Below are 27925 nucleotides of genomic sequence, written 5' to 3' on the forward strand. Positions count from 1 at the left end.
AAAGAGAGAGACAGAGAGAGAGAGGAGGCGGGGAAAGGGTTAACTCCGCCTCCCTCCGCCTCCCTGGACAGGCAGCCAATCGAGGCTCCGCAGCGTCTCTTTCCTCCAGTCCCCCCCCCCCCCGGGCTCCAGCTCTCCCCGCTTCCTCGTTCAGACGCCGAGAGGAGACCCCCCCCCTTCTCCAGGACAGCCCCTCCCGGCCATGGAGCCTCCCGAGGAGCCGGTGAGTGGGGAAAAGCTGGCCAAGGGATCCCCCTCCAAGCCCAAGCCGGCCCCGGCCAGAGCCTCGCCCAGGACCCGGGCCAAGGCGCCGCCCGCTAAGAATGCCCCGAAGGCCGCGAAGAAGGCCGCCCAAATTCCCCCCAAGGCTGTAGACCCAGTAGACGCCGCAGGGGAAAAGGAGCAGGAGCGCCCCCGTGTGGACGGAGCTGCCGCTTGCAGCGCTTCCCAGCCGTTGCAACCTGTAACGGAGGCAGGTGAGACGCCTAGCCCGTCTTGTCCACCAGATGGCGCCAGAGAGGAACTGTCTCAGCCGCAGCTGCCAGTGATGGAGCCCGCTCAGCCTTCGTCCCTTCCTCCTGCTAAGACTCCGCTCCCTCCGGAAAGTCCTTTGGAAGAGCCGGCTGCTAAGGCCCTCCAAGTAGCCGCCTCGGTCTCTCCCAGGGAGCGCCTCCCGGCTATGGAGCCTCCCAAGAAGCCGGTGAGTGGGGAAAAGGTGGATCTGGCTGCCCCCAAGCCTGGCATGGGCACGGGATCCCCCTCCACGCCCAAGCCGGTCCCGGCCAGAGCCTTGCCGAAGACCCAGGCCAAGGCGCCGCTCGCTAAGAAGGTGCTGCCCACTAAGAAGGCCACGAAGAAGGCTGTCCAAATTCCCCCAAAGACTTTAGACCCAGTAGGCACCGCAGGGGGAAAGGAGCAGGAGCGCCCCCTTGTGGACGGAGCTGCCGCTTGCAGCGCTTCCCAGACCGCTCAGCCTTCGTCCCTTCCTCCTGCTTCGACTCCGCTCCCGCCGGAAAGTCCTTCGGAGGAGCCAGCTGCTAAGAGGGCAAAGCCTGCCACCCCAGAGGCTGCCGTCCCTTCTCCAGAGAGCCCGGAGCCGGAAATGACCCCGGAGATGAGACGGATCATCTCAGAGGCCATCGCTCAGGGCATTGCCGCAGGCATCCAACAACACCGCCCAGCGGTGTCCGCCAATGCCTTATGCCAGGGACAGGCTCCTCCTTCTTCCATGAGCATCCAAGAAGCCCCCTTGGTCGTTGTGGGAGCTAAAGAATTGCCACCGTCTGAGGACAATGAAGGGAGTCCAGATGCCCAAGGCTTCGTAGGTCTCTTCAGCCCTGCCTTGTTTAAGACGCTTCTCCAGAACGCCAAGGCCGCCGCTGGGATAGAAGCGGATCCAGCCACCTCAGATCCAGCCTTATCTGACCCCAATAATTTGTTGTTCTCAGAGCCCGTCACAGATAAGGAGGAGATCCCCTGCCCAAAGTTTTTCCTGGATGTCGTCGATCGACAATGGGCCGTACCAGGGGCCCGTCAACCTCCAGACGAGATTGACAAACGGCTCTACAATGTGGGCCCGAAGCTCGCGGCGGCATTAAAAATACCGACAGTCGACGGGCCCGTGGCGGCCTTAGCCTCCTCCCCCGCTCTGTACAATGAGGCTGCCAATAATTTGAAAGCAGAAGATAGGAATACAGAACTGATGCTCCGCAGAGCCCATCAGTCGGCTGCCTGGACGATTAACTCAGCGGTGGCTGCTTCCTTCTTCAATAGAATTTCCTTGCTCTGGCTCAAAGAGATGCAAGCCAGAATCCCCGCCACCGACCACCAGTCTCACCAGGACCTCAACAACCTGATAGCGGCGGCAGAATTCTCTGCAGATGCCACCCTGAATACGGCTAAGTTCGCGTCCAGGGCCATCGGCTCTTCCGTGACAACCAGGCGGCTGCTGTGGCTCCGTTACTGGCAGTCGGACATGAGGTTGAAGTGGAAGTTGGCCTGTTCGCCCTTCAAAGGAGACAAGCTGTTCGGAGAGGTCTTGGAGCCTTTACTCATAGAGACCAAAGACAAGAAGAAAGTCCTACCCTCTATCTCCAAACGCGCTGGTCAGAGATCCTTGCCCTACTTTCGGAAGGCTTCCTTCAGGGCAGCGGACACCGCTGGCGACAACTCACAACTGCAGAGGGCATTCTCCCAGCGACCAGATAGGTCCGGATATGGAGACAGGAGCAGGAAGCAGTTCCAATCCAAACAGCCAGTTCGAGGCAACAGAAGTCAGTCCTCCCCTCGCTCCTCCAGAGGTCTTCAGAGCCAAGCCTCCAGAGGACCAGCGGCAACTAGGGATTGTAGTCCCCAAGGCTTCGAGGAGATGGAGAGCTATTGTCCACCTAATATGACTCAACAAGCGTCTGGTATACAAGAAATTCAAAATCCAATCCATGAAGGGGATCAGGGTGGGCGACATCCTGACTTAAATAGATCTCACCGAAGCATACCTACCCATTCCTATATTGGCGACTCACCAATGGTTTCTATGGATATGCAACGCGAAGCAGCATTGCCAGTCCAGAGCCCTCGCGAAGATTCTAGCTACGCTCTTGGCTCACCTCAGGACTATCCCTATTCCCGTCCAACTGTATCTGGCCGACGTGTGGATCGAATTGTCCTGTCACCTCCACGCCAGAGAGGATCTACTCATCACGATCCGGGTCCTTCAGGGATTCACAGTCAACAACGACAAGAGCCACTTGCCTCCTACCGGCGGGATGCTTCACCTAGCCGCATCTATAGAGACGACATCATGCATAGTTTTCCGGTCCCAGGGGAGCATCGCCGCTCTGGCGAACCGGATCCGATCGGGCCAAACGGTGCCTCTCGTCCTCGCCTCACAATTGTTAGGCAAGATGATGTCCCGCATCCCCATCGTTCCCGGGGCACGTCTGGATACCAGGACCCTACAATGGATCCTCCTGACTACCCGGAAATCCCACAGGAGCAATTCAACTATCGGAGACCGAGTCCCATCAGAAGTCCTCCAGTGGCGGATGTCATCGACCGCAACCAGGGAACGCCCATTCAAGGAAACGAATCGTTTCGCGATCGCTACGGACGCCAGTATGTTTGGTTAGAGAGGCCAGATAGAGACCCGGGTGGCAGAAGGTCAGCGGACAGAAGAGGAATGACGAACCAACGTCAACCGGCAAGAGATCCAAGCAGGCCGCGGAGCCCTCCGATTGATCCAGACTACCGGCCACTACGTACTGATCCGAGCAGAGAACATAACCACCAAGGCCCATACGAACCGCCAAGGGAGTACCCACTCCAGGTAACTCATGTGAGAAGCCGGGCATTTGGGGCCCTGGTCAGAAAGGCATCTCCTATCCGTGCGAGCAGAACTTAAGTGCTCCCCCCTCGACCCATTTTGGTCCAAGCAGGCATCCATGAGCCTCCTGTGACCAAAATATAGACCCCCCCCCCCATGCTCCATTTTGGGCCTTACAGGCCTCCCTGAATCCTCATGGGACCAAAACCAAACCGTGGGGGAAATGGATGCTGCACACACTCCCATTTTGGGCTTAGCACCATCCCCTGGTTTTACAGGTGTTCCGTCTGCCTTGTATGCAGCTTTATTTCTCTTTAGCCTCCATTTTCCTTGTTTTGCGACTTTAGGATTTTCCTTCATTTGCTCCTGAGAGGCCCTTCTTGTTCCTGTAGTTAAATTCTCAATGGCTTGTTTAGCAGTTTTAAGTGCATTTTGAGTAAAACTAAACACCTGCAGCCTCATGGGGCCAAAAATAGGCCAGTGGGTTTCCCCGTGAAAAAGGGAGACTTTTAAGTTTTTAGTCCTAGGTATTTATTGTGAGCCGCCCCGAGTCCCCTTCGGGGGAAAAGGGCAACATATAAATATAATCAAATCAAATCAAATTTCTAGGGAGGAAAATGTCCGGTCCAAACGTAATTTCTAACGTTGGATTTCTCCCCTTACTAGAGGGAACCTCTTGTGGAGGACTGTGAAGCCATTACCGTGGCAACTCCACTGCGCTGTACAGTGGAAGCCATTTTAAGGCACAACAGGCTGTATCTTAACAGAACACAGAGACCCTGAGCGGTGTTAGGACTCTCTTTGCCACGCAGTATTTGTTTCCCGAGAGTAAATCATCTGTGTACCAAGTTTGGTTGTAATTGCTTGAGGCTTTCTAGAGTTATGTTGCAGCATACACAAAAAAGCAACACACACGCAGAGCCATATTTATATGCAGTATATATTAGAACTCCCCCTCTTCCCCAATATCATAAAAACAGTATAATTGTCACAAATATGCCTAGATTATATATTAAATTTGCACAATTAATGCTAGATTGCCTGAATAATAGGTGTGTCGGGGTCCAGGAATGTTGTGTTGTAGGCGGGAGGTTTCTAAACTCACTCCTCATGGCCTCCTAAAATCTCACGTGATCCCCGGGGATTCTTGTGAAGTGATAACCCGGTCTCTTTCTTGCAGATGTACTCGGGGAGACGGCGCCAAAGAGCGGAGGCATCCTAAGAACCGGGAGTACGGTTAGCCCATCCTTCGACCCGCGTGGCGAGGGTCGTGTGGACATTGGTGGAAATCTCAAGGGAAGAGCCGCCTTCTTTCCTTGCCAAGTTTTTTTTTTGTGTGTGGGGGGGGAATTCCTCCATTCACCCTTTGATATATCCCCATCTTATACATCAATGAGTGACGTCCGGTGAGTTCTTAGCCGATGTATCTGAGCTCTCCTTTCCTCGTTCTGTGTTTTGGGTTTGAAAGGCCACTGGTGTCGTAAGTCGAGGACTGCCGAAAAGAGAAATATTCCCCTCTGCCCTTCCTCATTCACATTTATCTGGCTTCGTCCCTTCTTCCTTTCTTCCCCCCACCCAAAAAAACCCCCAAACCCACAAATTTATCCTCAAACTAACTTAATTTTTGAGTTTCCCTTTCTTGCTTCCAACATTAAGCCGATCAGGACCGGCAAGAGGCTAATCAGCACCCCACCAAATCGGAGGTGTGGGGTGGGTGACCTGCGGAGAAATGATTCAGCTTGCTTTACACAACGCAACAATTGTCTTGTTTGTGGGTTAGCCACGCAATAAAGTTCTTGCATGTTTTGTTTTAATGGGTTCAAAGACACCCCCCCCCAATCCATCCCACCCCAACCCTGGGGGCTTAGATGCCAGGGAGCTGCCCAGTTTTTCCCCGCATGACTTCCACGCTCACTAATTTCTCCGAAACTCATCTATTATATCGCTTTGTGTGTCCAATAGCCAATAAAAGGATGCATTTAAGAACCAAAAAAAGTCTCTTGACCTTCTCTGGAAAACGAAAGGGTAGTGGGGATCGCTCTGCAGGGGCCGGATGAGATTACGGGGAGAGCATCGTTGGGTTTATCGGCCTCTGTCTCTGAGCCTGGCCTGCTTTGCAGGGCCGTTGTGTGAAAAAGTAGGAGTGTCCCAGCTTCGCTTCTTTGGAATTCTGCTCTGAAAAGACGACCATGTAAATGATATAATAAAGGATCTTGTGGGTGGAGGAAGTAGCCAATTCTGTCTCGGAGGCAGGACGGGTGCCGTTTTGCAGCTTCCAAGGGGTGAAACTGGCATCGGACCCCGATGGCTTACAGCCTTGAAGCCCCACAGGACAACTCGATCCAGGCACCTGGCAGGTGCAGCAGCCTCTGAGTAGATCCAGGATCCTTTGATCCCTTGCAAATCATCCTGAAAACCTACAAGGGATCCCACTTTCAGATGAGGTCTTGGAAGCTGCAGAAAGAATTTATTTTTCCACCTTCTGTGTCCTTTCCCCGTCTCCAGCGTGTGGGCTACTAATCCCCGTCCTCCCTGGCTGTGCGTGATGGGTGGTGTAGTCCAGGGCTTCCTTTTCAGGCCCACAGCCGGGAAAGAGCTTTTCAATGGGAGACACAGCTTAGAAATGCCAGTGGAAGGGGGGAAGAAAAGGAAAAAGAAGGAAAAGGTAAAAGGAGAAAGAAGGAAAAGGAGGGAATGAAAAAAAAGGAAGGGTGGAAGGAAATTAGGAAGGAGAAGAAAGGGGAGAAAGGAAGGAGCAAAAGAAAAAGGAAGGAAAAATAAAGAAAAGGTAGAAGGAGAAAAAAGGAAGGAATGAAAAAAGAAAAAGGAAGGAAAAATAAAGAAGGTAGAAGGAGAAAAAAGGGAGGAATGAAAAAAGGAAGGAAATTAGGAAAAGGGAGGGAGGGAGGAGAAAAAGGGAGGAAGGAAAAAGAATGGAAGGAAAGGTGGAAGAAAAGGAGAAAAAGAAAAAGGAGAAAGGAAAGAAGGAATGAAAAAGAAAAGGAAGGAAGGGTGGAAGGAAAGGAAGGAGAAAAATGGAAGGAAAGAAGGAAGGATGAAGAGAAAAAGGAAAATATTTTATTGCTATCAGAAAGGTAATCCACGTGGGCGTGTCTCGTGGGCGCGGCTAAGAAGAAGCCCCGCCTCCTTCCGTGCTTCGGACTAATTTCATTCTAGGTACGCTGTTGGGTCTGTTCCATTCTTGGGTCCTTTTCCCCCCTTCCCCTCCGAAATGGTCGCGTCCTCTCTGCGCGCGCAGAGCGGAGCCAGGGCCGTTTCCAAACGACGCGAGGGAGGCGGGAGGAGCGCGCATGGGACGTTGGGACCCGGGCGAGACCATCCGACCCAAAAGGGCGGGGGTGTCAGCCGGGAAAGTTCCCTTTCGCGCCATGGCGTCGTTTCCGAAGCTGGTGCTGCTATTTCAGCAGAAAGCGGAAATCGGGCAAAGATGTAAATATGAGGTGAATTGCATTGAGGGAGGAAGGGGCGGGCCTCTTCCATGATCGGCAGGGTGAGTGGCCTATTCCATCCTCCGAGTGTGCCGAGAGGGAAGATGGGAAAAGACAGGCAGCCAATAGAATCTCCGCATCGCCTCCTTCAGACTCGGATCCCCGGAAGAGACACCCCCCCCCCTTATCCAGGACAGCCCTTCCCGGCCATGGAGCCTCCCGAGGAGCCGGTGAGTGGGGAAAAGCTGGATCTGGCCGCCCCCGGGTCCCGCGCGGCCACTGGATCCCCCTCCAAGCCCAAGCCGGCCCCGGCCAGAGCCTCGCCCAAGACCCGGGCCAAGGCGCCGCTCGCTAAGAAGGCGCCGCCCGCTAAGAAGGCGCCGCCAGCTAAGACGGCCCCGAAGGCCGCGAAGAAGGCCGCCCAAATTCCCCCCAAGGCTGTAGACACAGTAGACGCTGCAGGGGAAAAGGAGCAGGAGCGCCCCCTTGTGGACGGAGTTGCCGCTTCCCAGCCGTTGCAACCTGTAACGGAGGCAGGTGAGACGCCTAGCCCGTCTTGTCCACCAGATGGCGCCAAAGAGGAACTTTCTCAGCCGCAGCTGCCAGTGATGGAGCCCGCTCAGCCTTCGTCCCTTCCTCCTGCTTCGACTCCGCTCCCGCCAGAAAGTCCTTCGGAGGAGCCGGCTGCTAAGACCCTCCAAGTAGCCGCCTCGGTCTCTCCCAGGGAGCCCCTCCCAGCTATGGAGCCTCCCAAGAAGCCGGTGAGTGGGGAAAAGGTGGATCTGTCCACCCCCAAGCCTGGCGTGGGCAAGGGATCCCCTTCCACGCCCAAGCGAGCCCCGGCCAGAGCCTTGCCCAAGGCGCCGCTTGCTAAGAAGGTGCTGCCCGCTAAGAAGGCCGTGAAAGTCGCCCAAAGGCCCCAAAAGGCTTTAAACACAGTAGGCGCCGCAGCAGAAAAGGACCTCGCTCAGCCTTCGTCCCTTCCTCCTGCTTCGACTCCGCTGCCACCGGAAAGTCCTTCGGAGGAGCCGGCTGCTAAGAGGGCAAAGCCTGCCACCTCGGAGGCTGCCGTCCCTCCTGCAGTGGCCAGAGTCTGTCCAAAGAAGGCCCAGGAGCCGGAAATGACCCCGCAGATGAGACAGATGATCTCAGAGGCCATCGCTCAGGGCATTGCCGCAGGGATCCAACAACAACACCCGGCTTCCTCTGCAGCCTCCGACAACGCCTTACGCCAGGGACAGGCTCCTCCTTCTTCCATGAACATCCCAGAGTCCCTCGACAAAGACTTGCCACTGTCTGGGGACCAAGATGGGACTCCAGACCCCCATGGCTTCGTAGGTCTCTTCAGCCCTGCCTTGTTTAAGACACTTCTCCAGAAAGCCAAGGCCACCGCTCGTATAGGAGGAGATCCAGCCGGCTTAGATCCAGCCTCATCTGATCCCAATAATTTGTTGTTCACAGAACCCGCCACAGAGAAGGAGGAGATCCCCTGCCCAAAGTTTTTCCTGGATGTCGTCCAGCGACAATGGGCTGTATTAGGGGCGGGTCCACATCCGACTGTCAATGACAAACGGTTCTACAATGTAGGCCCGAACTTAACAGCGGCATTCGATCCGCCAACAATTGATGAGCCCGTGGCGGCCTTTCCCTCCTACACCGTTCTCTCCACCAACACAGACGGTGCTTTGAATCCAGAAGAGAAGAAAATAGAAATGGCGCTAGTCATGGGCCATAAGTCAGCTGCCTGGGCGGTCAAGTCAGCGATGGCTGCTTCCTTTTTCAATAGAACGTCCTTGCTCTGGCTCAAACAGATGCAAGCCAGAATCCCAGTCACCGACCTCCAGACTCACGAGGACATCAACAACCTGATAGCGGCGGCAGAATTCTCTGCAGATGCCACCCTGAATTCAGTCAGGTTTGCTTCCAAGTCCATTGGCTCCTCTGTGACAGGCAGACGAGTACTGTGGCTCCGTAACTGGAAGTCAAACATGAAGTTCAAGTGGAAGTTGGCCTGTGCCCCCTTCAAAGGTGAAAAGCTATTCGGAGAGGCCTTAGAGCCTATACTCATAGAGACCAGAGACAAAAAGAAAGTCCTACCCTCTACGTTCAGAAAGCCTAATAAGCAATCCTCCCCCTACTTTCAGAAGCCTTCTTTTAGGGCGGCAGACACCGCAGACGACTGCTCACAACCGCAAAGGGCATACTTCCAGCGACCTGATCACCAATCAGATAACCCCAGATATAGAGGCAGGGGCAGGCAGCAGTTCCAATCCAAACGGCCATTAAGAGGCTCGTCTAGAAGTCTGCAGAGCCAACCGTCCAGAGGACCAGAAGCGACTGGGGATTGTAATGCTAAAAGCTTCTATGAGTTGGAGAGTGATACTCCACCTAAAAAGACTCACCAAGCATCTGGTATACAAGAATTTCAAAATCCAGTCCATACTGGAGGGCATCTGGGTGGGCGTCTTCCTGATGTCAATAGATCTCACGGAAACATACCTGGACGTCCCTATATTGCAGATTCACCAATGATTTCTATGGATATGCAACGCGAACCACCATTACAGAGCCCTCACGAAGATACTAGTGATGCTCTTGGCTCACCTCAGGGCTATCCCTATTCCCGTCCAACACTATCTGGCCGACATGTGGATCGAATCCGCCTCTCACCTCCACGCCATAGGGGATCTACTCATCACGATCCGGGTCCTTCAGGGTCCTTCGGAGGATCAAGGATTCACAGTCAAGAACGACAAGAGCCACTTGCCTCCTACCGACAGGATACTCCACCTAGCAGCATCTATAGAAACGACATGCATAGTTTGCCTGTCCCAGGACCGCCAGGACAGCATCAGCGCTCTGGCGAACTGGATCCGATCGGACCAAACGGTGCCTCTCGTCCTCGTCTCACAATTGTTAGGCAAGGTGGTGTCCTGCGTCTCCCTTGTTCCCGGGGCACGTCTGCATACCAGGACATTACAATGGTTCCTCCTGCCTACCCAGAAATACAGCAGGAGCAATTCAACTATCAGAGTTCCATCAGGGGTCCTCCAGGGGTGGATGCCACCGACCACAACCAGGGGATGCCCATTCCAGGAACCGAACAGTCTCGCCATCGGTACGGACACTGGTTTTCTGGGTTGGAGAGCCCAGATAGAGACTCAGATGGCAGAAGGCCAGTGGACACAAGAGGAATGACGAACCAACGACAACTGGGAAGAGATCCAAGCAGGCCACAGAGCCCTCCGATGGATCCAGATCACCATCTCCGGCCACCACATCCTAGCAGACAACGTAGCCACCAAGACCCATATGAACCACCGAGGGAGCACCCACTCGAGGTACCTTGTGCGAGAAGCTGAGCATTTGGGGCACTGGGCAGACGGGCATCTCCTATCCTTGCGAGCTGAACATAAGTCAGGAACCTCCAATGTACTGGAGCCCCATTTTAGGCCTAGCAGGCTTCCCCACAGCCTCCTTGGGGCCAAAAATAGGCCAATGGGTTTCCCTATGAAAAAATGAGGCTAAGTTTCTAGTCCTCATGGCATCTGAGCAAGCTCAAATACCTAAATTCTCACTCAAGGATGGGGACTCAATTCTGCTTTCTACAAAAACGGAGTGCATTTATTTCCCCACTTGCGTTGCCCGGGTATTTATTTAAGGGTGGGTGGTGCGAAAATGTCGGGACCAAATGTAATTTCTAATGTTGAATTTTCCCCCTTATCAGAGGGAGCCTCCTTGTGGAGTATTGTGAAGCCATTACTGAGCTGTACAGTGGAAGCCATTTTATGGCAGTACAGTAGAAGTCATTTAAAGGCACAGCAGGCTGTATCTTAACAGAATAGACATCCCGAGGGCTGTTAGGGGTGTCTTTCCCCCCATTTCCCCATAGTATTTGTTCCCAGAGAGTAAGTCATTTGTGTACCAAATTTGGTTGAAATTGCTTGAGGCTTTCTAGAGTTACACACACACAGCCATTTTTATATAATTATATAGATTAGGAGAACTCCCCCTCTTCCCCAGTGTGATAAAAACAGTATAATTCTCACAAATCTCACTTGATCACTAATTCTCAGTCAACAACATTTGTCTCCTATCGACAGGATATCGACTACCGGAGACTGAGTCCCTTTGGAAGTCCTCCAGGGGCGGATTTCACTGACTACAACCAGGGGAATAACATTCAAGAAACCGAACCGTCTCGCCATCGTTCCAGAGGCCGGTTTTCTCGGCTGGAGAGCCCAGATAGAGACCCAGATGGCAGAAGGCCAGTGGACAGAAGAGGAACGATGCAAGAACGTCAACCGGTAAGAGCTCAAAGCAGGCCACGGAGCCCTTGAAGGGATCCAGACCACCATCACTGGCCACTGCGTAGTGATCCTAGCAGACAACATAGCCACCAAGGCCCAGATAAACCGCCAAGGGAGCACCCACTCGAGGTACCTCATGCAAGAATCTGGACACTTGGGCGACTGGGCAAAGGGCATCTTTTATCCATGGGAAAAGGATCATGTCTCACCCCCTCCTCGTTTTAGGCCTAGCAGGCATTCCTGCAGCTTCCTGCAAACAAAAAACGGACAGGGGAGAGGGGAGCCGCACCCACCATGCCCTGTTATGGCCCTAACAGGCCTTTCTGCAGCCTCCTGGGAACAAAAACATTCCGTGCTCCATCCCTAATGCCCCATTTTGGGCCTAGCAGGATTCCCTATTGTTACAGATGCTATGTCTGCCTTGTGGGGTGATAATCCGGTCCCTTTCTTGCAGATCTACTTGGGCAGACGGCGCCAAAGAGCGGAGTCCTAAGTACTGGGCGCACTTTTATCCCATCTTTTGATCGGCGTGGCAAGAGTCACATGGACATTGGTGGAAATCTCAAGGGAAGAGTCTTCTTCATTTCCTCTTAAGTTTTTTCTGGAGACGTCATTCCTCACCCTTCGAACTTTACATCCCTGTCTTTTACGTCCGGGAGTGACATCCAGTGAGTTGTTAGCTACTGTATCTGAGCTCTCCTTTCCTCGTTCCATGTTTTGGGTTTTAAATTCTGCTAGTCTTCGACTTACGACCACAATGTCTGTCGTATAGCAAGATGTTGGCAGAGTGAGCTTTGCCCGCACTCCTGCCGTTCATTTTACCTACCTTCCTAGCCACTGTCATTTAAGCAAATTGCAGCAGTTATTAAGTTCGTAAGAGGGATGTTAAGGGAATCTGGCTTTCCACACACCCCTCCCGCAGCTGACATCACTTGTTGCTAATCGGTTCCGAAGCGTCTGACATTTCAATCGCCTGACCGCCTCGATGCTACAAAAGTTGTTAAGTGTCAAAAACGGTACTCAAATGGCCGTTGCAATTTTGGTCACTAAAAGAAGTGTCATCCACCCCCAATCTTTCCCACCCTAACCTTGGGAGCTTAGATGCCAGGGAGCTGCCCACTTTTACTCCGCATGACTTCCGCGCTCACTAATTTCCCCCGAATCTCATCTGTTATATCGCATTGTGTATCCAACAGCCAATAAAAGGACAGATTTGCAATAAAAAAGTCCCTTGAACCACTCTGGAAACGAAACGGTAGTGGGCTCTCTGCAGGAACCAGATTAGGTTACGGGGAGAGCATCGTTGAGTTTATTGGCCTCTGTCTCTGAGCCTGGCCTACTTTGCAGGGCTGTTGTGTGAAAAAGTAGGAGTGTCCCAGCTCCCTTCGCTTCTTTGGAATTCTGCTCTGAAAAGAAGACCATGTAAATGATATAATAAAGGATCTTGTGGGTGGAGGAAGTAGCCATTTCTGTCTCGGAGGCAGGATGGGTGTCGTTTTGTGGCTTCCAGGGGTAAGACTGGCATCGGATCCCGATGGCTTACAGCCTTGAAGCCCCACCGGACAATTCGATCGAAGCACCTGGCAGGTGCAGCAGGATTCGAATAGATCCAGGATCCTTTGCAAATCATCCTGAAAACGTACAAAGGATCCCACTGTCGGATGAGGTCTTGGAAGCTGCAGAAAGAAGACGGGGCATATTTTTCTACCTTTTGCGTCCTTTCCCCCTCTCCAGCGTGTGGGCTACTAATCCCCGTCCTCCCTGGCTGTGCGTGATGGGCGGTGTAGTCCAGTGCTTCCTTTTCAGGCCCACAGCTGGGAAAGCTTTTCAACGAAGCTTAAAAAATGCCAGAGGGAGGGAGGGAGGAAACAGAAGGAGCAAAAGAAAGGAATGAAAAAGAAAAAAAGGAAGGAAGGAGAAGAAAAGGGGAAGGAGCAAGGGAAAGGCCATTAGGAAGTGAGAGAGGAAGGAGCAAAAGAAAAAGGAAAGGAAGGGAAGGGAAGGAAAAAAGGAAAAGGATGGAAGAAAGAAGAAAAAAAAGGAAGGATGGGAGAAAAGAAAAAGGAAGGAAAGGGAAGGAAAAAAGAAAAGGATGGAAGAAAAGAAAAAAGTGGAAGGAAGGATGGGAGAAAAGAAAAAAGGAAGGGAAAAGATAGAAAAGGAAGGGAAAATAAAGGAATGGAAGGAAGGGAAAAGAAAAGGAAGCGGAATAAAAGCAAGAAAGAAAAAATATATTTTGCTTTCGGGCAGGTAGTGCACATCGGCCTGTCTCCAAAGCTTCGTGGGCGCCGCTAAGAAGCCCCCTCAGCCGGCATTCAGGCTAATTTCACTCTTCTACCGCTGCTAGGTCCTTCGATTCGTGGGTCCTTCCCCCCCCCCTTCCGAAATGGTCGCGCCCTCTGACAGCACCGTTTCCAATCGGTGCGAGGGAGGCGGAGGCGATGCGAATGGGAGGTTAGGGCTCGGGCGAGACCATCAGACCGGTCAGGAGCGGTGGGGGGGGGGGTGCGCCGAGGGGAAAGTTGCTTTCCGCGCCTATGGCCGAAGTTGGTGCTGATTTCCAGCGGAAATCGCGCAAAGATTTGGTGGCGGAACAAATCCAAAGCCAGTAAAAATAATAATAAATAAAAACGACTTTTTAAAAAAACGAAGGGGGGCATGTACAAAAATAATAATAAATATGAGGTAAATTGTAGCCATGGAGGAAGGGGGGCGGGACTTTTGCATGATGGGCAGGGTAGGTGGCCTATTCCATCCTGAGAGAGAGAGAGAGAGAGAGAGAGAGAAGGCGGGAAAAGGGTTAACGCTGCCTCCCTACTTCTCCTCAGAGAGGCAGCCAATCGGGTCTCCGCAGCGTCTCCTTCCCTCAGAGAGTCACTTCAGACTCCGATCCCCGGAGGAGACCAAGACAGAGACACCCCCCCCCCCTTCTCCAGTACACCCCCTTCCGGCCATGGAGCCTGAGGAGCCGGTGAGTGGGGAAAAGCTGGATCTGGCGGCCCCCGAGGCCACTGGATCCCTCTCAACGCCCCGGCCGGCTCCGGCCAGCGCCTCGCCGAAGATCCGAGCCAAGGGGCCTCTCGCCAAGAAGGCCGCGAAGAAGACCGCCCAAATTCCTCCCAAGGCTTTAGACACAGTAGACGCTGCAGGGGAAAAGGAGCAGGAGCGCCCCCTTGTGGATGGAGCTGCCGTTTGCAGCGCTTCCCAGCCCGAGGCAGGTGAGACGCCTAGCCCCTCTTGTCCACCAGATGGCGCCAGAGAGGAGGTTTCTCAGCCGCAGCTGCCGGTGATGGAGCCAGCTGAGCCTTCATCCCTTCCTCCTCCTTCGTCTCCGCTCCCGGAAAGTCCTTCGGAGGAGCCAGCTGCTAAGAGGGCAAAGCCTGCCACCCCAGAGGCTGCCGTCCCTTCTCCAGAGAGCCCGGAGCTGGAAATGACCCCGGAGATGAGAGAGATCATATCAGAGGCCATCGCTCAGGGCATTGCTGCAGGCCTCCAACAACACCGCCCGTCAACCTCTGCAGCCTCTAACAACACCTTACGCCAGGGACAGGCTCCTCCTTCCATGAGCATCCCAGAATCCCTCGGCAAAGACGTGCCACTGTCTGGGGACAAAGTAGGGACTCCAGATGCCTATGGCGTCACACGTCTCTTCAAGCCTGCCTTGTTTAAGACGCTTCTCCAGAACGCCAAGGCCACCGCTGGGTTAGGAGCAGATCGAACTGCTTCTGATCCAGGTTTATCTGACCCCAATAATTTGTTGTTCTCAAAGCCCACCACAGATGAGGAGATCCCGTGCCCGAAATCTTTTCTTGATGTTGTCCAGCAACAATGGGCTGTACTAGGGGCGGCTCCAAAGCTGACCGAAAATGAGAAACAGTTCTACAATGTGGGTCCAATCATCAGAGGGGCATTAAAACCGCCAACAATTGATGAACCCGTGGCGTCCTATGCCTGCTCCACCATTCTCTCCAACAATTTAGACGATGCTTTGAATCCAGAAGAGAAAAGAACAGAAATGGCGCTCATCTTGGCCCATAAATCGGCGGCCTGGGCGGTTAGGTCAGCGATGGCTGCTTCCTTCTTCACTAGAACATCCTTGCTCTGGCTCAAACAGATGCAGGCCAGATTCCCAGTCACCGACCTCCAGACTCACAAGGACCTCAACAACCTGATAGCAGCGGCAGAATTCTCTGCAGATGCCACCCTGAATTCAGTCAGGTTTGCTTCCAGAGCCATCGGCAACTCCCTGACAGCCAGACGGCTGCTGTGGCTCCGTCCCTGGCAGTCAAACATAAAGTTCAAGTGGAAGTTGGCCTCTACTCGCTTCAAAGGTGACAAGCTATTCGGAGAGGCCTTAGAGCCTATACTCATAGAGACCAAAGACAAAAAGAAGGTCCTACCCTCTATGTCCAAACAAGCTGGTCAGAAATCCTTGCCCAACATTCGGAAGCGGAAAGCGGACACTGGACAGCCACAGAGGGCATACTTCCAGCAACATGGTGGCCAATCCAGTAAGAGGAAGCAGGTCCAATCCAAACAGCCATTTCGAGGCAACGGAAGTCGGTCCTTCCTTCTCTCCTCCAGAAGTCTTCAGAGCCAAGCCTCCAGAGGACCAGCAGTGACTGGGGATTGTAGTCTGAAAGGCTTCGAGGAAGTGGAGAGTGTTTTTCCACTTATAAAGACTCAACAAGCATCTTGTATACAAGAGATTCAAAATGCAGTCCACACTGGAGAGCATCCGGATGGGCGACTTCCTGATGTAAATAGATCTCACGGAATCTTATCTACACATCCCTATGTTGCCAACTCACCAACGATTTCTATGGATACGCAAAGTGAACCAGCATTGCCAGTACAGAGCTCTCACGAAGATTCTAGCGATGCTCTTGTCTCATCTCAAGACTATCCCTATTCCCGTCCAACACTATCTGGCCGACATGTGGATCGAATTGTCCTCTCTTCTCTGTGCCACAGAGGGCCTACTCATCATGATCCAGGTCCTTCAGGGTCCTTCAGGGAATCAGAGATTCACAGTCAACAACTACAAGAACCACTTGTCTCCTACCGACAGGATGCTCCACCTAGCAGCATCAGTAGACGTGATAACATGCATAGTCTCCCTGTCCCAGATCCAACAGGACAGCATCAGGGCTCTAGCAAACTGAATCCGATCGTGCCGAATATTGCCTCTCGACCTCGTCTCACAATTGTTAAGCAAGATGGTGTCCTGCGTCTCCTTTGTTCCCGGGGCAAGTCTGCATACCAGGACCTTACAATGGTTCCTCCTGCCTACCCAGAAATACGGCAGGAGCAATTCAGCTACCAGAGACCGAGTCCCAACAGAGGTCCTGCAGTGGTGGATGTCACCGACGACAACCAGGGGATGCCCATTCCAGGAACCGAACCATCGTACTATAGCTACGGACGCCAGTATGCTCGGCTGGAGAGCCCAGATAGAGACCCCGATGGCAGAAGACCTGTGGACACAAGAGGAATGACTAACCAACATCAACCGGCCACAGATGCAAGCAGGCCATTTAGCCCTCCAACGGATCCAGACGACCATCTCCGGCCACCACGTACTTATCCTAGCCGAGAATGTAACCGCCAAAGCCCATATGACCCGCCAAGGGAGCACCCACTTGAGGTACTTCATGCGAGAATCCACGCAGTTGGGGCACTGGGCAGAAGGTCATCTCCTATCCGTGCGAGCGGAACATAACTCGAGAACATCCAATGTACAGGAACCCCATTTTGGGCCTAGCAGGCCTCTCTGCAGCCTCCTGGGGCCAAAAACAACTATTTTCAAGACTTCAAGTTTCTAGTCCTCATAGCATCTGAGCAACTTCGAATACTTAAAATTTTCACTGAAGGGTGGAGGGAGGGGACTTGATTCTGCTTTCTACAAAAATGGGATACATTTATTTCCCTACTAGCTGATTATCCGGCATTGCCCAGGTATTTATTTATAGGAGGAAAATATCTGCACCAAATGTGATTTCTAATGTTGGATTTTTCCCCTTATCAGAAGGAGCCCCCTTATGGAGTACTGTGAAGCTGTTACCATGGCAACTCAACTGTGCTGTACAGTAGAAGCCATTGTATGGCAGTACAGTAGAAGCCATTTAAAGGCACAGCAGGCTCTAGCTTAACAGAACACACACACCTAGGGGTGTTAGGGGTATCTTCCTCACAGTATTTGTCTCCAGAGTAAGTCATCTGTGTACCAAGTTTGGTTGAAATTGCTTGAGGTGTTCTAGAGTTATGCTGCAACACACACACACAAACACACACACACACACACACACACACACACAGAGCCATTTTTATATACAGTATATAGATTAGGAGAACTCCCCCTCTTCCCCAATGTCATAAAAACAGTTTAATTCTCATGAATGCGCCTAAAACCCCCATGTGATCATGGATTCACAGTCAACAACGAGAGCCATTTGTCTCCTACCTATAGGATATCGACTACCGGAGGCAGGATCCCATCAGAAGTCCTCCAGTGGTGGATGTCACCAAGCACAACCAGAGGATGGGCATTCAAGAAACCGAACTGTCTCACCATCGCTCCGGAGGCCGGTTTTCTCGGCCGGAGAGCCCAGATAGAGACCCAGATGCCAGAAGGCCAGTGGACAGAAGCAGAACGACGAACCAATGCCAACCAGTAAGAGCTCAAATCAGGCCACGGAGCTCTCAAAAGGATCCAGACCATCATCGCTGGACACCACGTACTGATTCTAGCAGAAAACGAAAGAAATAGGACCCGTATGGACCACCAAGGGAGCACCCACTGCAGGTAACTCATGTGAAAAGATGGGCAATTGGGACACTGGGCAGAAGGGCATCTCCTATCCGTGACAGCAGAATTTAACTCACCCCCCCTTCCCTGTTTTGGGCCCAGCAGGCATCCATGAGCCTCCTGCGACCAAAAACGTTCTGTGGGGGTTGCTTCATCCCCAATGCCCCATTTTGGGCCTAGAAAGCCTCCCTGCTCTTACAGGTGCTATGTCTGTTTTGTTGGGTGATAACCCGGTCCCTTTCTTGCAGATCCACTCGGGGAGAAGGCGTCAAAGAGCGGAGCCATCCTAAGACCCGGGCGTAAGGTTTGCCTGTCTCATGTGGCGAGGGTTGCGTGGATATTGGTGGAAATCTGAAGGGAAGAGCCTTCTTCATTTCTCCCTCCTCTTCAGGATTTATATCCCTGTACGTCCAGGAGTGACGTCCAGTGACTTCTTAGCTGATGTGTCCGAGCTCTCTTTTTCTAGATCAGTGTTTGGGCTTTCAAATGACCTTAGTGTCGTAAGTCGAGGACTGCTGAAAAGAAAAATATTCCTTTCTGCCCTTCCACAGGCACATTTCTCTGGCTTCATCCCTTCTTCCTGTCTTTCCCCCACCCAAAAAAAACCCCACTCAGAAATTTATCTTTGAACTAAAAATTCTTGAGTTCTCCTTTCTTGCTTCCAACATTAAGCCGATCAGGGCAGGCACCCCACCAAATCGGAGGTGTGGGGTGGTTGACCTGCGGAGAAATGATTCAGCTTGCTTTATACAACACAACAATTGTCTTGTTTGTAGGTTAGCTACACAATAAAGTTCCTGTAGGTTTCATTTTAATGGGGTCAAAGACACCCCCCCCAATCCGTACCACCCCAACCAAGGGGGCATAGATGCCAGGGAGCTGCCCACTTTTTCTCCGCATGACTTCCACGCATCTCATCTGTTATATCGCACTGTGTGTTCAACAGCCAATAAAAGGACAGATTTAGAACCCAAAAAAGTCTCTTGAACTTCTCTGGAAAACAAAAGGGTAGTGGGATCGCTCTGATGAGATTACGGGGAGAGCATCGTTGAGTTTATCGGCCTCTGTCTCTGAGCCTGGCCTCCTTTGCAGGGCCGTTGTGTGAAAAAGTAGGAGTGTCCCAGCTCTGCTTCGCTTCTTTGGAATTCTGCTCGGAAAAGAAGACCACGTAAATGATATAATAAAGGATATTGTGGGTGGAGGAAGTAGCCAATTCTGTCTCGGAGGCAGGACGGGTGCCATTTTGCAGCTTCCAAGGGTGAAACTGGCATCGGACCCCGATGGCTTACAGCCTTAAAGCCCCACAGGACAACTCAATCCAAGCACCTGGCAGGTGCAGCAGCCTCTAAGTAGATCCAGATCTAGGATCCTTTGATCTGTTGCAAATCCTCCTGAAAACGTACAAAGGATCCCACTGTCGGATGAGGTCTTGCAAGCTGCAGAAAGAAGACCGGGGGGGGGGGGTGTATTTTTCTACCTTCTGCGTCCTTTCCCCGTCTCTAGTGTGTGGGCTACTAATCCCCGTCCTCTGTGGGTGATGGGTGGTGTAGTCCACCGCTGCCTTTTCAGTCCAACAGCCGGGAAAGAGCTTTTGAATGGAAGACGGAGCTTAGAAATGCCAGTGGAAGGGAGGAAAAGAAAAAGGGAGGGGAACGAGGAAGGAGCAATAGGGAAGGAAGGAAGGAATGAACAAAAGTAGGAAGGCGGAAAGGAGAGGGCATTGGGTAGGAAGAAGGAAGGAGCAAAAGAAAAGGAAGGACAGAATGAAAAAGAAAGGAAGGAGCAAAACAAGTGAATGAAAAAGAAAAAGGGAAGGAGAAGAAACGATGGGAAGGAGCGAGGGAGAGGCCATTAGGAAGGAAGAGAGGAAGGAGCAAAAAGAAATAGGAAGGAAAGTGGGCAGGAAAAAGAAAGAAGGATGGAAGGGAGGAGAAGAAAAGGGAGAAAGGAAGGATGGAGGAAAAGAAAAAGGAAGGAAAGAAGAAAGGAAAAAAAAGGAATGAAAGGGAAAAAAAATTCTGCTCTCAGGCAGGTAAAGCACGTGGGCGTGTCCCCAAACCTTCGAGGGCGTGGCTAGGAAGAAACCCGCCTCCTTCCATGATTCAGATTAATTTCACTCTTCCTACGATGCTGGGACGATTCCATTCATGGGTCCATCCTCCTCCCCCCAACGCCCTCCAAAATGGTCGCGCCCACTCGGCGCGCGGCGGAGTTTCCAATTGGAGCGAGGGAGGCGGAAGCGCTGCGGATGTGACGTTGGGGCCGGCGAGACCATCCTGGCGGCCGGGGGGGGGGGTGAGAATGCAGGGAGACTGTTGACTCTGCCACCCTCCTCAGACTGGCAGCCAATCGAGTCTCCTTCTCCCCTTCAGAATCGAATCCCCGGAGGAGACCCAGAGAGACCCCCCCACCTTCTCCAGGACAGCCTCTCCCGGCCATGGAGCCTTCCGAGGAGCCGGTGAGTGGGGAAAAGCTGGATCTGGCCGCCCCCGGGCCCCGCGTGGCCACTGGATCCCCCTCCAAGCCCAAGCCGGCCCCGGCCAGAGCCTCGCCCAGGACCCGGGCCAAGGCGCCGCCCGCTAAGAAGGCGCCGCCCGCCAAGAATGCCCCGAAGGCCGCGGAGAAGGCCGCCCAAATTCCCCCCAAGGCTGTAGACCCAGTAGACGCCGCAGGGGGAAAGGAGCAGGAGCGCCCCCTTGTGGACGGAGCTGCCGCTTGCAGCGCTTCCCAGCCGTTGCAACCTGTAACGGAGGCAGGTGAGACGCCTATCCCGTCTTGTCCACCAGATGGCGCCAGAGAGGAACTTTCTCAGCCGCAGCTCCCAGTGATGGAGCCCGCTCAGCCTTCGTCCCTTCCTCCTGCTTCGACTCCGCTCCCGCCGGAAAGTCCTTTGGGGGAGCCGGCTGCTAAGGCCCTCCAAGTAGCCGCCATGGTCTCTCCCAAGGAGCACCTCCCGGCTATGGAGCCTCCCGAGAAGCCGGTGAGTGGGGAAAAGCTGGATCTGTCCACCCCCAAGCCTGGCTTGGGCAAGGGATCCCCCTCCAAGCCCAAGCCGGCCCCGGCCAGAGCCTTGCCCAAGACCCGGGCCAAGGCGCCGCTTGCTAAGAAAGTGCTGCCCGCTAAGAAGGCCACGAAGAAGGCCGCCCAAATTCCCCCCAAGACTTTAGACCCAGTAGGCGCCGCAGGGGGAAAGGAGCAGGAGCGCCCCCTTGTGGACGGAGCTGCCGCTTGCAGCGCTTCCCAGCCGTTGCAACCTGTAACGGAGGCAGGTGAGACGCCTAGCCCGTCTTGTCCACCAGATGGAGCCAGAGAGGAACTTTCTCAGCCGCAGCTGCCGGTGATGGAGCCCGCTGAGCCTTCGTCCCTTCCTCCTGCTTCAACTCCGCTCCCGCCAGAAAGTCCTTCGGAGGAGCCGGCTGCTAAGAGGGCAAAGCCTGCCACCCCGGAGGCTGCCGACCCTCCTGCAGCGGCCGGACTCTGTCCAAAGAAGGCCCAGGAGCCTGGCATGCAAAACAAACAGCCGGCGGTCTCTGCAGCCTCCGACAGCGCCTTACGCCAGGGGCAGGCTACTGCAGCCGATGCACCAATCCGCCCTTCTACTGCCTCTTCCATGGACATCCTGAAATCCCTCTCGGTTGTTGATGGACCTGAAGACTTGCCACTCTCTGGGGACATAGGAGAGACTCCAGACCCCCTGAGCTGCAGACGTCTCTTCAGCCCTCTCTTGTTTAAGATGCTTCTCCAGAAAGCTGGGATAGGACCAGATCCAGCCGCTTCTAATCCGGCCTTATCTGACCCCAAATTTTTATTGTTCGCAGAGCGACCCCAAGTTAGAGAGGAGATCCCCTGCCCGAAATTTTTCCTGGATGTCTTCCAGCAAGAATGGCAAAAACCAAACTGTTTTACAAACCCGGACGTAAATAATAAACGATACTACAATGTGGACAAGGACCTCACGGATTCATTAAAAATCCCAACAGTTGATGGGCCTGTGGCGGCTTTAGTCTCTTCCACCGTTCTCCCCACCTCAATTGAGGATCATTTGACTACAGAAGAGAAGAGAATGGAAATGATGCTGCGCAAAGTCAATTCGTCGGCTGCCTGGGCGGTGAAGTCAGCAGTGGCTGCATCCTTCTTTAATAGAACGTCCTTGCTCTGGCTCAAAGAGATGCAAGCCAGAATCCCAGCCACCGACCTCCAGACTCATGAGCACCTCAACAAACTGATAGCGGCAGCACAATTCTCTGCCGATGCCACCCTGAGCTCAGCCACTTACGCTTCCAGGGCCATCGGCAACTCCGTGACAGTCCGACGACTGTTGTGGCTCCGTTACTGGCAGACAGACAATAGGTCCAAGTGGAGGTTGGCCTCTGCCCCCTTCAAAGGAGACAAGCTATTCGGAGAGGCCTTAGAGCCTTTACTCAAGGAGACCCATGACAAAAAGAAAGTCCTACCCTCTACGTTCAAAAGGGCTGGCCACAAATCCTCGTCCAACGTTCAGAAGCCTTCCTTCAGAGGAGGGAACAACACACACAACTCCTCACAACTAAAGAGGTCATACTTCCAGCGACCTAATCGACAATCTGATAGGGCCGGATATATAGACAGGAGCAGGCAGCAGTTCCAATCCAAACAGCCATTTCAAGACAACAGAAGTCGGCTCTCCCATGACTCTTCCAGAGGTCTGCGTAGCCAACACTCCGAGATCCAACCCTCCAGAGGACAAGCAGCAGCTGGGGATTGTAGTCCCAAAAGATTCAAAGAGATGAAGAGCGATTCTCGAGTTAAAAAGACTCAACAAGCATCTGGTATACAAGAGATTAAAAATCCAGTCCATACTGGACAGCGTCCGAGTGGCCGACTTCCTGAGGTCAATAGATCTCACGGAAACATATCTACACGTCCCCCTATTGCCGACTCACCAACAATTTCTATGGATACGCCACGCAAATCAGCATTTCCAGTACAGGGCCCTCACAAAGATACTAGCTACACTCTCGGCTCACCTCAGGACTATCCCTATTCCCGTCCAACGCTATCTGGCCAACCTGTTGATCGAATCGTCTCACCTCCGGCCCACAGAGAACCTCCACGTCACGATCCTGATCCTTCGGGGTCCTTCAGGGAATCTGGGATTCAGAGTCAACCACGACAAGAACCACTTGTCTCCTACCAAAAGGATGCTCCATCTAGCAGCACCTATAGACGCGACATCGTGCCTAGTCTCCCAGTCCCAGGACCGCCAGCACAGCATCAGCGCTCTGGCGAACCGCATCCGATCGGACCAAACGGTGCCTCTCGACCTCGTCTCACAATTGTTAGGCAAGATGGTGTCCTGCGTCTCCATCTTTCCCGGCCCACGTCTGCGTACCAGGACCCAGAGGGCACAAGGCCAGTGGTTCTAAGAGGACTTGCGAATCAGCTTCAACTGGCAAAAGCTCATAGCATGCCACGTAGTACTCCGATGGATCCAGACCATCGTCTCCGGCCACCATACACTGATCCTAGCAGACAACAGAGCCACCAAGGCCCATATGAACCGCCAAGGGAGCACTCACTCCAGGTACCTCATGCGAGAAGCCGGGCACTTGGGGCACTGGGCAGAAGGGCATCTTCTATCTGTACGACAGAATATAACTCGGGAACATCCAAAGTACAGGCGCTCATTTTGGGCCTGCAGCCTCCCCATACCAAAAACGTGCTTCAGGAGGGGTGACTGCAGTTTCCCACCCTGTTTTACACCTAGCAGTACTCTTGGAACCAAAAACAGTCCGCGAGGGTGGAGGCCCTCCCTCCTCATCTCTAGTTTTAGGCCTAACAGGCCTCCTTACAGTCTCAAAGTACACAAAAGGGGTCGGGGGGGGGGGAGACGCACACCCCACATGCCCCAATTTGAGACTAACGGGCCTCTCTGAAGTCTCCTGCGACCAAAAACAGGGCACAGAAGATGGGCGGCTCCACGCCCCTATGAACAGTTTTGGATAGATCCAGCCTCTGTGCAGCTTCCTGGGACTAAAAAGTGGCCGCGGGGAGGAGACCTGCTCTGCCCCCCAGCCCCATTTTGAGGCAGTACATCTCCCTTCAGCCTCCTGGTGGTCAAAAGCAGGAGGCGGGTGGGAACTGCATCTCCCCCCGGCCCCGTTTTGGGCCAGCAGCTTCCTCACTGCCGCTTCCAGGGATGAAAAACAGGCCGATGGGTTTCCCCGTGAAAAAGGGAGATTTTAAGTTTCTAGTCCACGTGGCAGTTGAGCAAGCTCAAATACCTAAATTCTCACTCAAGAGTGAGGGGGGCGGGGTGGCTTGATTCTTCTTTCTCCAAAAGCAGGGCACATCTACATCCCCACTAGCTGATAACCCCGGCATTGCCTAGGTGTGTATTTATAGGGGGAAATATCTGGAGCAAATGTAATGTCTAATGTTGGACTTTCCCCCTTTCCAGAGGGAGCCCCCTTCTGGAGTCCTGGGAAGCCGTTACCATGGCAACTACAGTGTGCTGTATAGTGGAAGCCATTTTGCTGCAGTACAGTAGAAGCCATTTAAAGGCACAACAGGCTGTATCTTAACAGAACACCGCCCTCTCTGAGGGGTGTTAAGGATGTCTTACCCCCACAATATTTGTTTCAGTATATAGATTAGGAGAACTCCCCCTCTTCCCCAATGTCATAAAAACAGTATAATTCTCACAAACGTGCCTAAAATCTCACGGGGTCACAGATTCCCAGTCAACAACAACAAGAGCCATTTGTCTCCTACCGACAGGATATTGACTACCGGACACAGGATCCCATCCGAAGTCCTCCAGTGGTGAAGGTCACCCAGTACAACCATGGGAAGCACATTGAAGAAACCGAACCGTCTCGCCATCGCTCCGGCAGCCGGTTTTCTCGCCTGGAGAGCCCAGATAGAGACCCAGATGGCAGAAGGACAGTGGACAGGAGAGGAACGACACAACAACATCAACCGGTAAGAGCTCAAAGCAGGCCATGGAGCCTGCGAACGGATCCAGACCGCCATCTCCGGCCACCACGTACTGATCCTAGCAGACAACGTAGCCACCAAGGCCCAGATGAACCGCCACGGGTTCACACACACTCCAGGTACCTCATGCAAGAAGCCGGGCAATTAATGCACTGGGAAGAAGGGCATCTTCTATCCGTGCAAGCAGAATATAACCTGGGAACCTCCGATGTACAGGAGCTCCATTTTGGGCCTAGCACGGCTCCCTGCTGTTTTTCTGGAGCCAAAAAAGAGAGTGAAAATCTGTGTGTGTCTTATATACACAGCATTTTTGGCCTCCCTTGGCAAAAATGGATGTGCAGAAAATTTGGGAGGCTCGTAAAATGTTCCTGGGGATTGGGGAGGACAAAAATGAGCAAAAAGCAGGCCATTTTTGCCCCCCCCCCAACACAGCCCTCAGACTCTTCAACCCCCAAGCCTCTGCATGACCCCCTTTTTTTGTGAAAAACAGCCCATTTTTTGCTTTGTTTTGGGGAGGGGCTGCCACTTTAAGAGCCTCCCAAAGCTTTGCATGCCCCCCCCCATCTTTTTTGGGCAAAAAAATGAGTCCTGCAGAGTGCAAAAGCTTTTTTTTTATTTACGTCTTCAAAATCATGGGGCGTCTTATACTTGGAGTATAAGACGCATCTCTCCTCCCTGGAACAAACACAGATGCATACACACAGAGAGCCATTTTTATATACAGTATATAGATTAGCAGAACTCCAACCCCTCTTCCCCAATGTCATAAAAACAGTTTAATTCTCACAAACAAGCCTAGATTAAATATTAAATTTGCACAATTGAATGCTGGAAGGATTTGGATTGTCTGAGAACAGGTGTGTCTGGGTCCGGACACCGAATTTAGCTTTCTAAATCCGCTCCTCACGATCTCGTAAAATCTCACGGGATCGCGGATTCTCATTCAACAACAACAAGAGCCATTTGTCTCCTACCGACAGGATGCCGACTACCGGAGAACGAATCCCATCCAAAGTCCTCCAGTGGCGGATGTCACCGACCGCAACCAGGGGAAGTACGTTCGAGAAACCGAACCGTCTCGCTATTGCTCCGGAGGCCGGTTTTCTCGGCTGGAGAGCCCAGATAGAGACCGAGATGGGAGAAGGTCAGCGGACAGAAGAGGAACGACGAGAGAACATCAATCGGCAAGAGATCGAAGCAGGTCACGGAGCCCTCGAAGGGATAGAGATCGCTGGTCACCACATACCGATTCTAGCAGAAAACGTAGGCACTAGGACCCAGATGAACCACCAAAAGGGAGGACCCACTCCAGGTAACTCTTACAAGAAGCCATGCAGCCTGCAGCTTCCTGCAACTAAAAACAGGCCACGGGTGGGGGGGGGCACTTCACACTCCCCCCCCCCCATGCCCTGTTTTGGGTCTAGCACCGCTCCCTGCTGTTACAAGTGTTATGTCTGCCTTGTATGCAGCTTTATTCCTCTTTAGTCTCCATCTCCAGTTTTGTGACTTTAGGATTTTCCTCCATTTGAGGCACTTCCTTTTGTTTCTATGTATTTACATTCCCGATGGCTTGTTTAACGTTTGAAGTGCATTTTGATTAAAACTACCTGAAACACCTGCAGCCTCCTGGGACCAAAAATGGGCCGTGTGGGGGTGGGGGTGGCGCCACACCTCACACACCTCTTGCAGAGGTGTGTGCGACCCCTGCGCAGGCTTGTGAGTCTACCGCATGCGCGCCCACCCACACCCCCCGCTTCCCAAATCTGGATTGTCTTGACGACTGCAGGGTTTTGCTCCAAAACTGACAAAAAGGTTGTTAAGTCAGGCGTGACTCGCTTAATAACCACATTAAGAGGTTCCTGTTCTGATTGTGGTAGTAAGTTGAGGACTATCTTGTATCTTTTTCCATAGTTTTGGTTCTGGAATATGACTACCTTTTGTCTCTACGTAGTGCCCGGGGTGGTTTTTAAACCAAACCTGCTAAAGATAAAGATGTTTTTGATTAGAACTATAAGGTCTTTTCGACCACAAAGCTAAGACCTTTTGGATTGCAAAAGTACGATCTTTGTGAGTGCGAAAATTAAGGACTTTTAGATTACAATGTTTGCAAAAGTAACCATTATTTACTGCAAAAATCTTTTTCCCTGCAAAAATAAGATCTTCATGCTTGCAAAAATAAAACTTTTCTGACCGCAAAAACAGGATTTTTTTAAAACTTCAAAAACAGGAATTTTTTTACTGCTAAAATAAGAATTTTTTTGACTGTAAAATAAGAATTTTTTTTTGACTGTAAAGATAAGAATTTTTTTTTTGACTGTAAAAATAATATTATTGACTGTAAAAAAAATAAAGCCTTTTGGATTGTAACGTCTTGAGCAACATCTCTTTTTTTACTGCTCGCTTCTTAGGGGCAGAAAGAAGAATTAGAAATTTTGCTGCAGAAATCGCAAGGCAAAACGTTGGCTGTCGATTCCTGCAGCAGAATTGCCCCTTTTGCGACCTTCTGGCACATTTCTGCGGAGAAATGATTCAGCTTGCTTTATAAAGTGCCACAATTGTCTTCTTTGTGGGTTAGCCAAGCAATAAAGTTCCTGTAGGTTTCATTTTAATGGGTTCAAAGATACCCCCCTCCCCGCAATCCTTACCACCCCAACCAAGGGTGCTTATATGTCAGGGAGCTGCCCACTTTTTCTCCCCAGGACTTCTGCTCTCACCAATTTTCCCCGAATCTCCTCTGTTATACTGCATTTTGTGTCCAACAGCCAATAAAAGGACGGATTTAGAACCCAAAAAAGTCTCTTGACCTTCTCTGGAAAACGAAAGGGTAGTGGGGATCGCTCTGCAGGGGCCGGATGAGATTACGGGGAGAGCATCTTTGAGTTTTTCGGCCTCTGCCTCTGAGCCTGGCCTGCTTTGCAGGGCCGTTGTGTGAAAAAGTAGGAGTGTCCCAGCTCCGCTTCGCTTCTTTGGAATTCTGCTCTGAAAAGAAGACCATGTAAGTGGCGTAATAAAGGATCTTGTGGGTGGAGGAAGTGGCCAATTCAGGAGGAAGGAAGGA

The 27925-nt window shown here is 52.3% G+C and overlaps 2 protein-coding genes across 5 annotated transcripts; both read left to right on the forward strand.

Annotated features, from left to right (window-relative positions):
* Positions 1-139: 139 nt before the first annotated feature.
* Positions 140-12536, forward strand: LOC116519936. Of its 2 annotated transcripts, XM_032234047.1 has the most exons (4): positions 140-217; positions 6996-10112; positions 10875-11078; positions 11536-12536. In XM_032234047.1, exons 1-4 carry the CDS (start codon positions 203-205, stop codon positions 11572-11574), a joined length of 3375 nt encoding a protein of 1124 aa, XP_032089938.1. In that variant the 5' UTR covers positions 140-202; the 3' UTR covers positions 11575-12536. The 2 variants fall into 2 exon arrangements, with proteins under 2 accessions (XP_032089938.1, XP_032089937.1); XM_032234046.1 differs by lacking the exon at positions 140-217 and having other exon boundaries at positions 6595-10112; positions 11536-12535.
* Positions 189-27645, forward strand: LOC116519935 (serine/arginine repetitive matrix protein 2-like). 3 transcript variants are annotated; one of them, XM_032234043.1, is made up of 4 exons: positions 189-346; positions 20516-23452; positions 24649-24852; positions 25848-27645. In XM_032234043.1, exons 1-4 carry the CDS (start codon positions 203-205, stop codon positions 26139-26141), a joined length of 3579 nt encoding a protein of 1192 aa, XP_032089934.1. In that variant the 5' UTR covers positions 189-202; the 3' UTR covers positions 26142-27645. The 3 variants fall into 3 exon arrangements, with proteins under 3 accessions (XP_032089934.1, XP_032089935.1, XP_032089936.1); XM_032234044.1 differs by lacking the exons at positions 20516-23452; positions 24649-24852; positions 25848-27645 and adding exons at positions 16079-16728; positions 17551-17886; positions 18138-18867 and having other exon boundaries at positions 189-2708; XM_032234045.1 differs by lacking the exons at positions 20516-23452; positions 24649-24852; positions 25848-27645 and adding an exon at positions 4503-5311 and having other exon boundaries at positions 189-3325.
* The last annotated feature ends 280 nt before the right edge of the window (positions 27646-27925 follow it).

This window comes from Thamnophis elegans, chromosome 17 (genome assembly GCF_009769535.1).
Source record: "Thamnophis elegans isolate rThaEle1 chromosome 17, rThaEle1.pri, whole genome shotgun sequence".
In the NCBI taxonomy this organism is placed as follows: domain Eukaryota; kingdom Metazoa; phylum Chordata; class Lepidosauria; order Squamata; family Colubridae; genus Thamnophis; species Thamnophis elegans.

Bases quoted from the DNA above. Each gene is read 5' to 3' on its own strand.
- LOC116519935 (XM_032234043.1), top strand. From the start codon at position 203: ATGGAGCCTCCCGAGGAGCCGGTGAGTGGGGAAAAGCTGGCCAAGGGA. The intron at 23,453-24,648 runs GTACCTCATGCG...TCCTACCGACAG, and splicing joins CAAGGGAGCACTCACTCCAG to GATATTGACTACCGGACACA. The intron at 24,853-25,847 runs GTAAGAGCTCAA...TCCTACCGACAG, and splicing joins CGACACAACAACATCAACCG to GATGCCGACTACCGGAGAAC.
- LOC116519936 (XM_032234046.1), top strand. From the start codon at position 6,822: ATGATCGGCAGGGTGAGTGGCCTATTCCATCCTCCGAGTGTGCCGAGA. The intron at 10,113-10,874 runs GTACCTTGTGCG...TCCTATCGACAG, and splicing joins CGAGGGAGCACCCACTCGAG to GATATCGACTACCGGAGACT. The intron at 11,079-11,535 runs GTAAGAGCTCAA...CCTTTCTTGCAG, and splicing joins CGATGCAAGAACGTCAACCG to ATCTACTTGGGCAGACGGCG.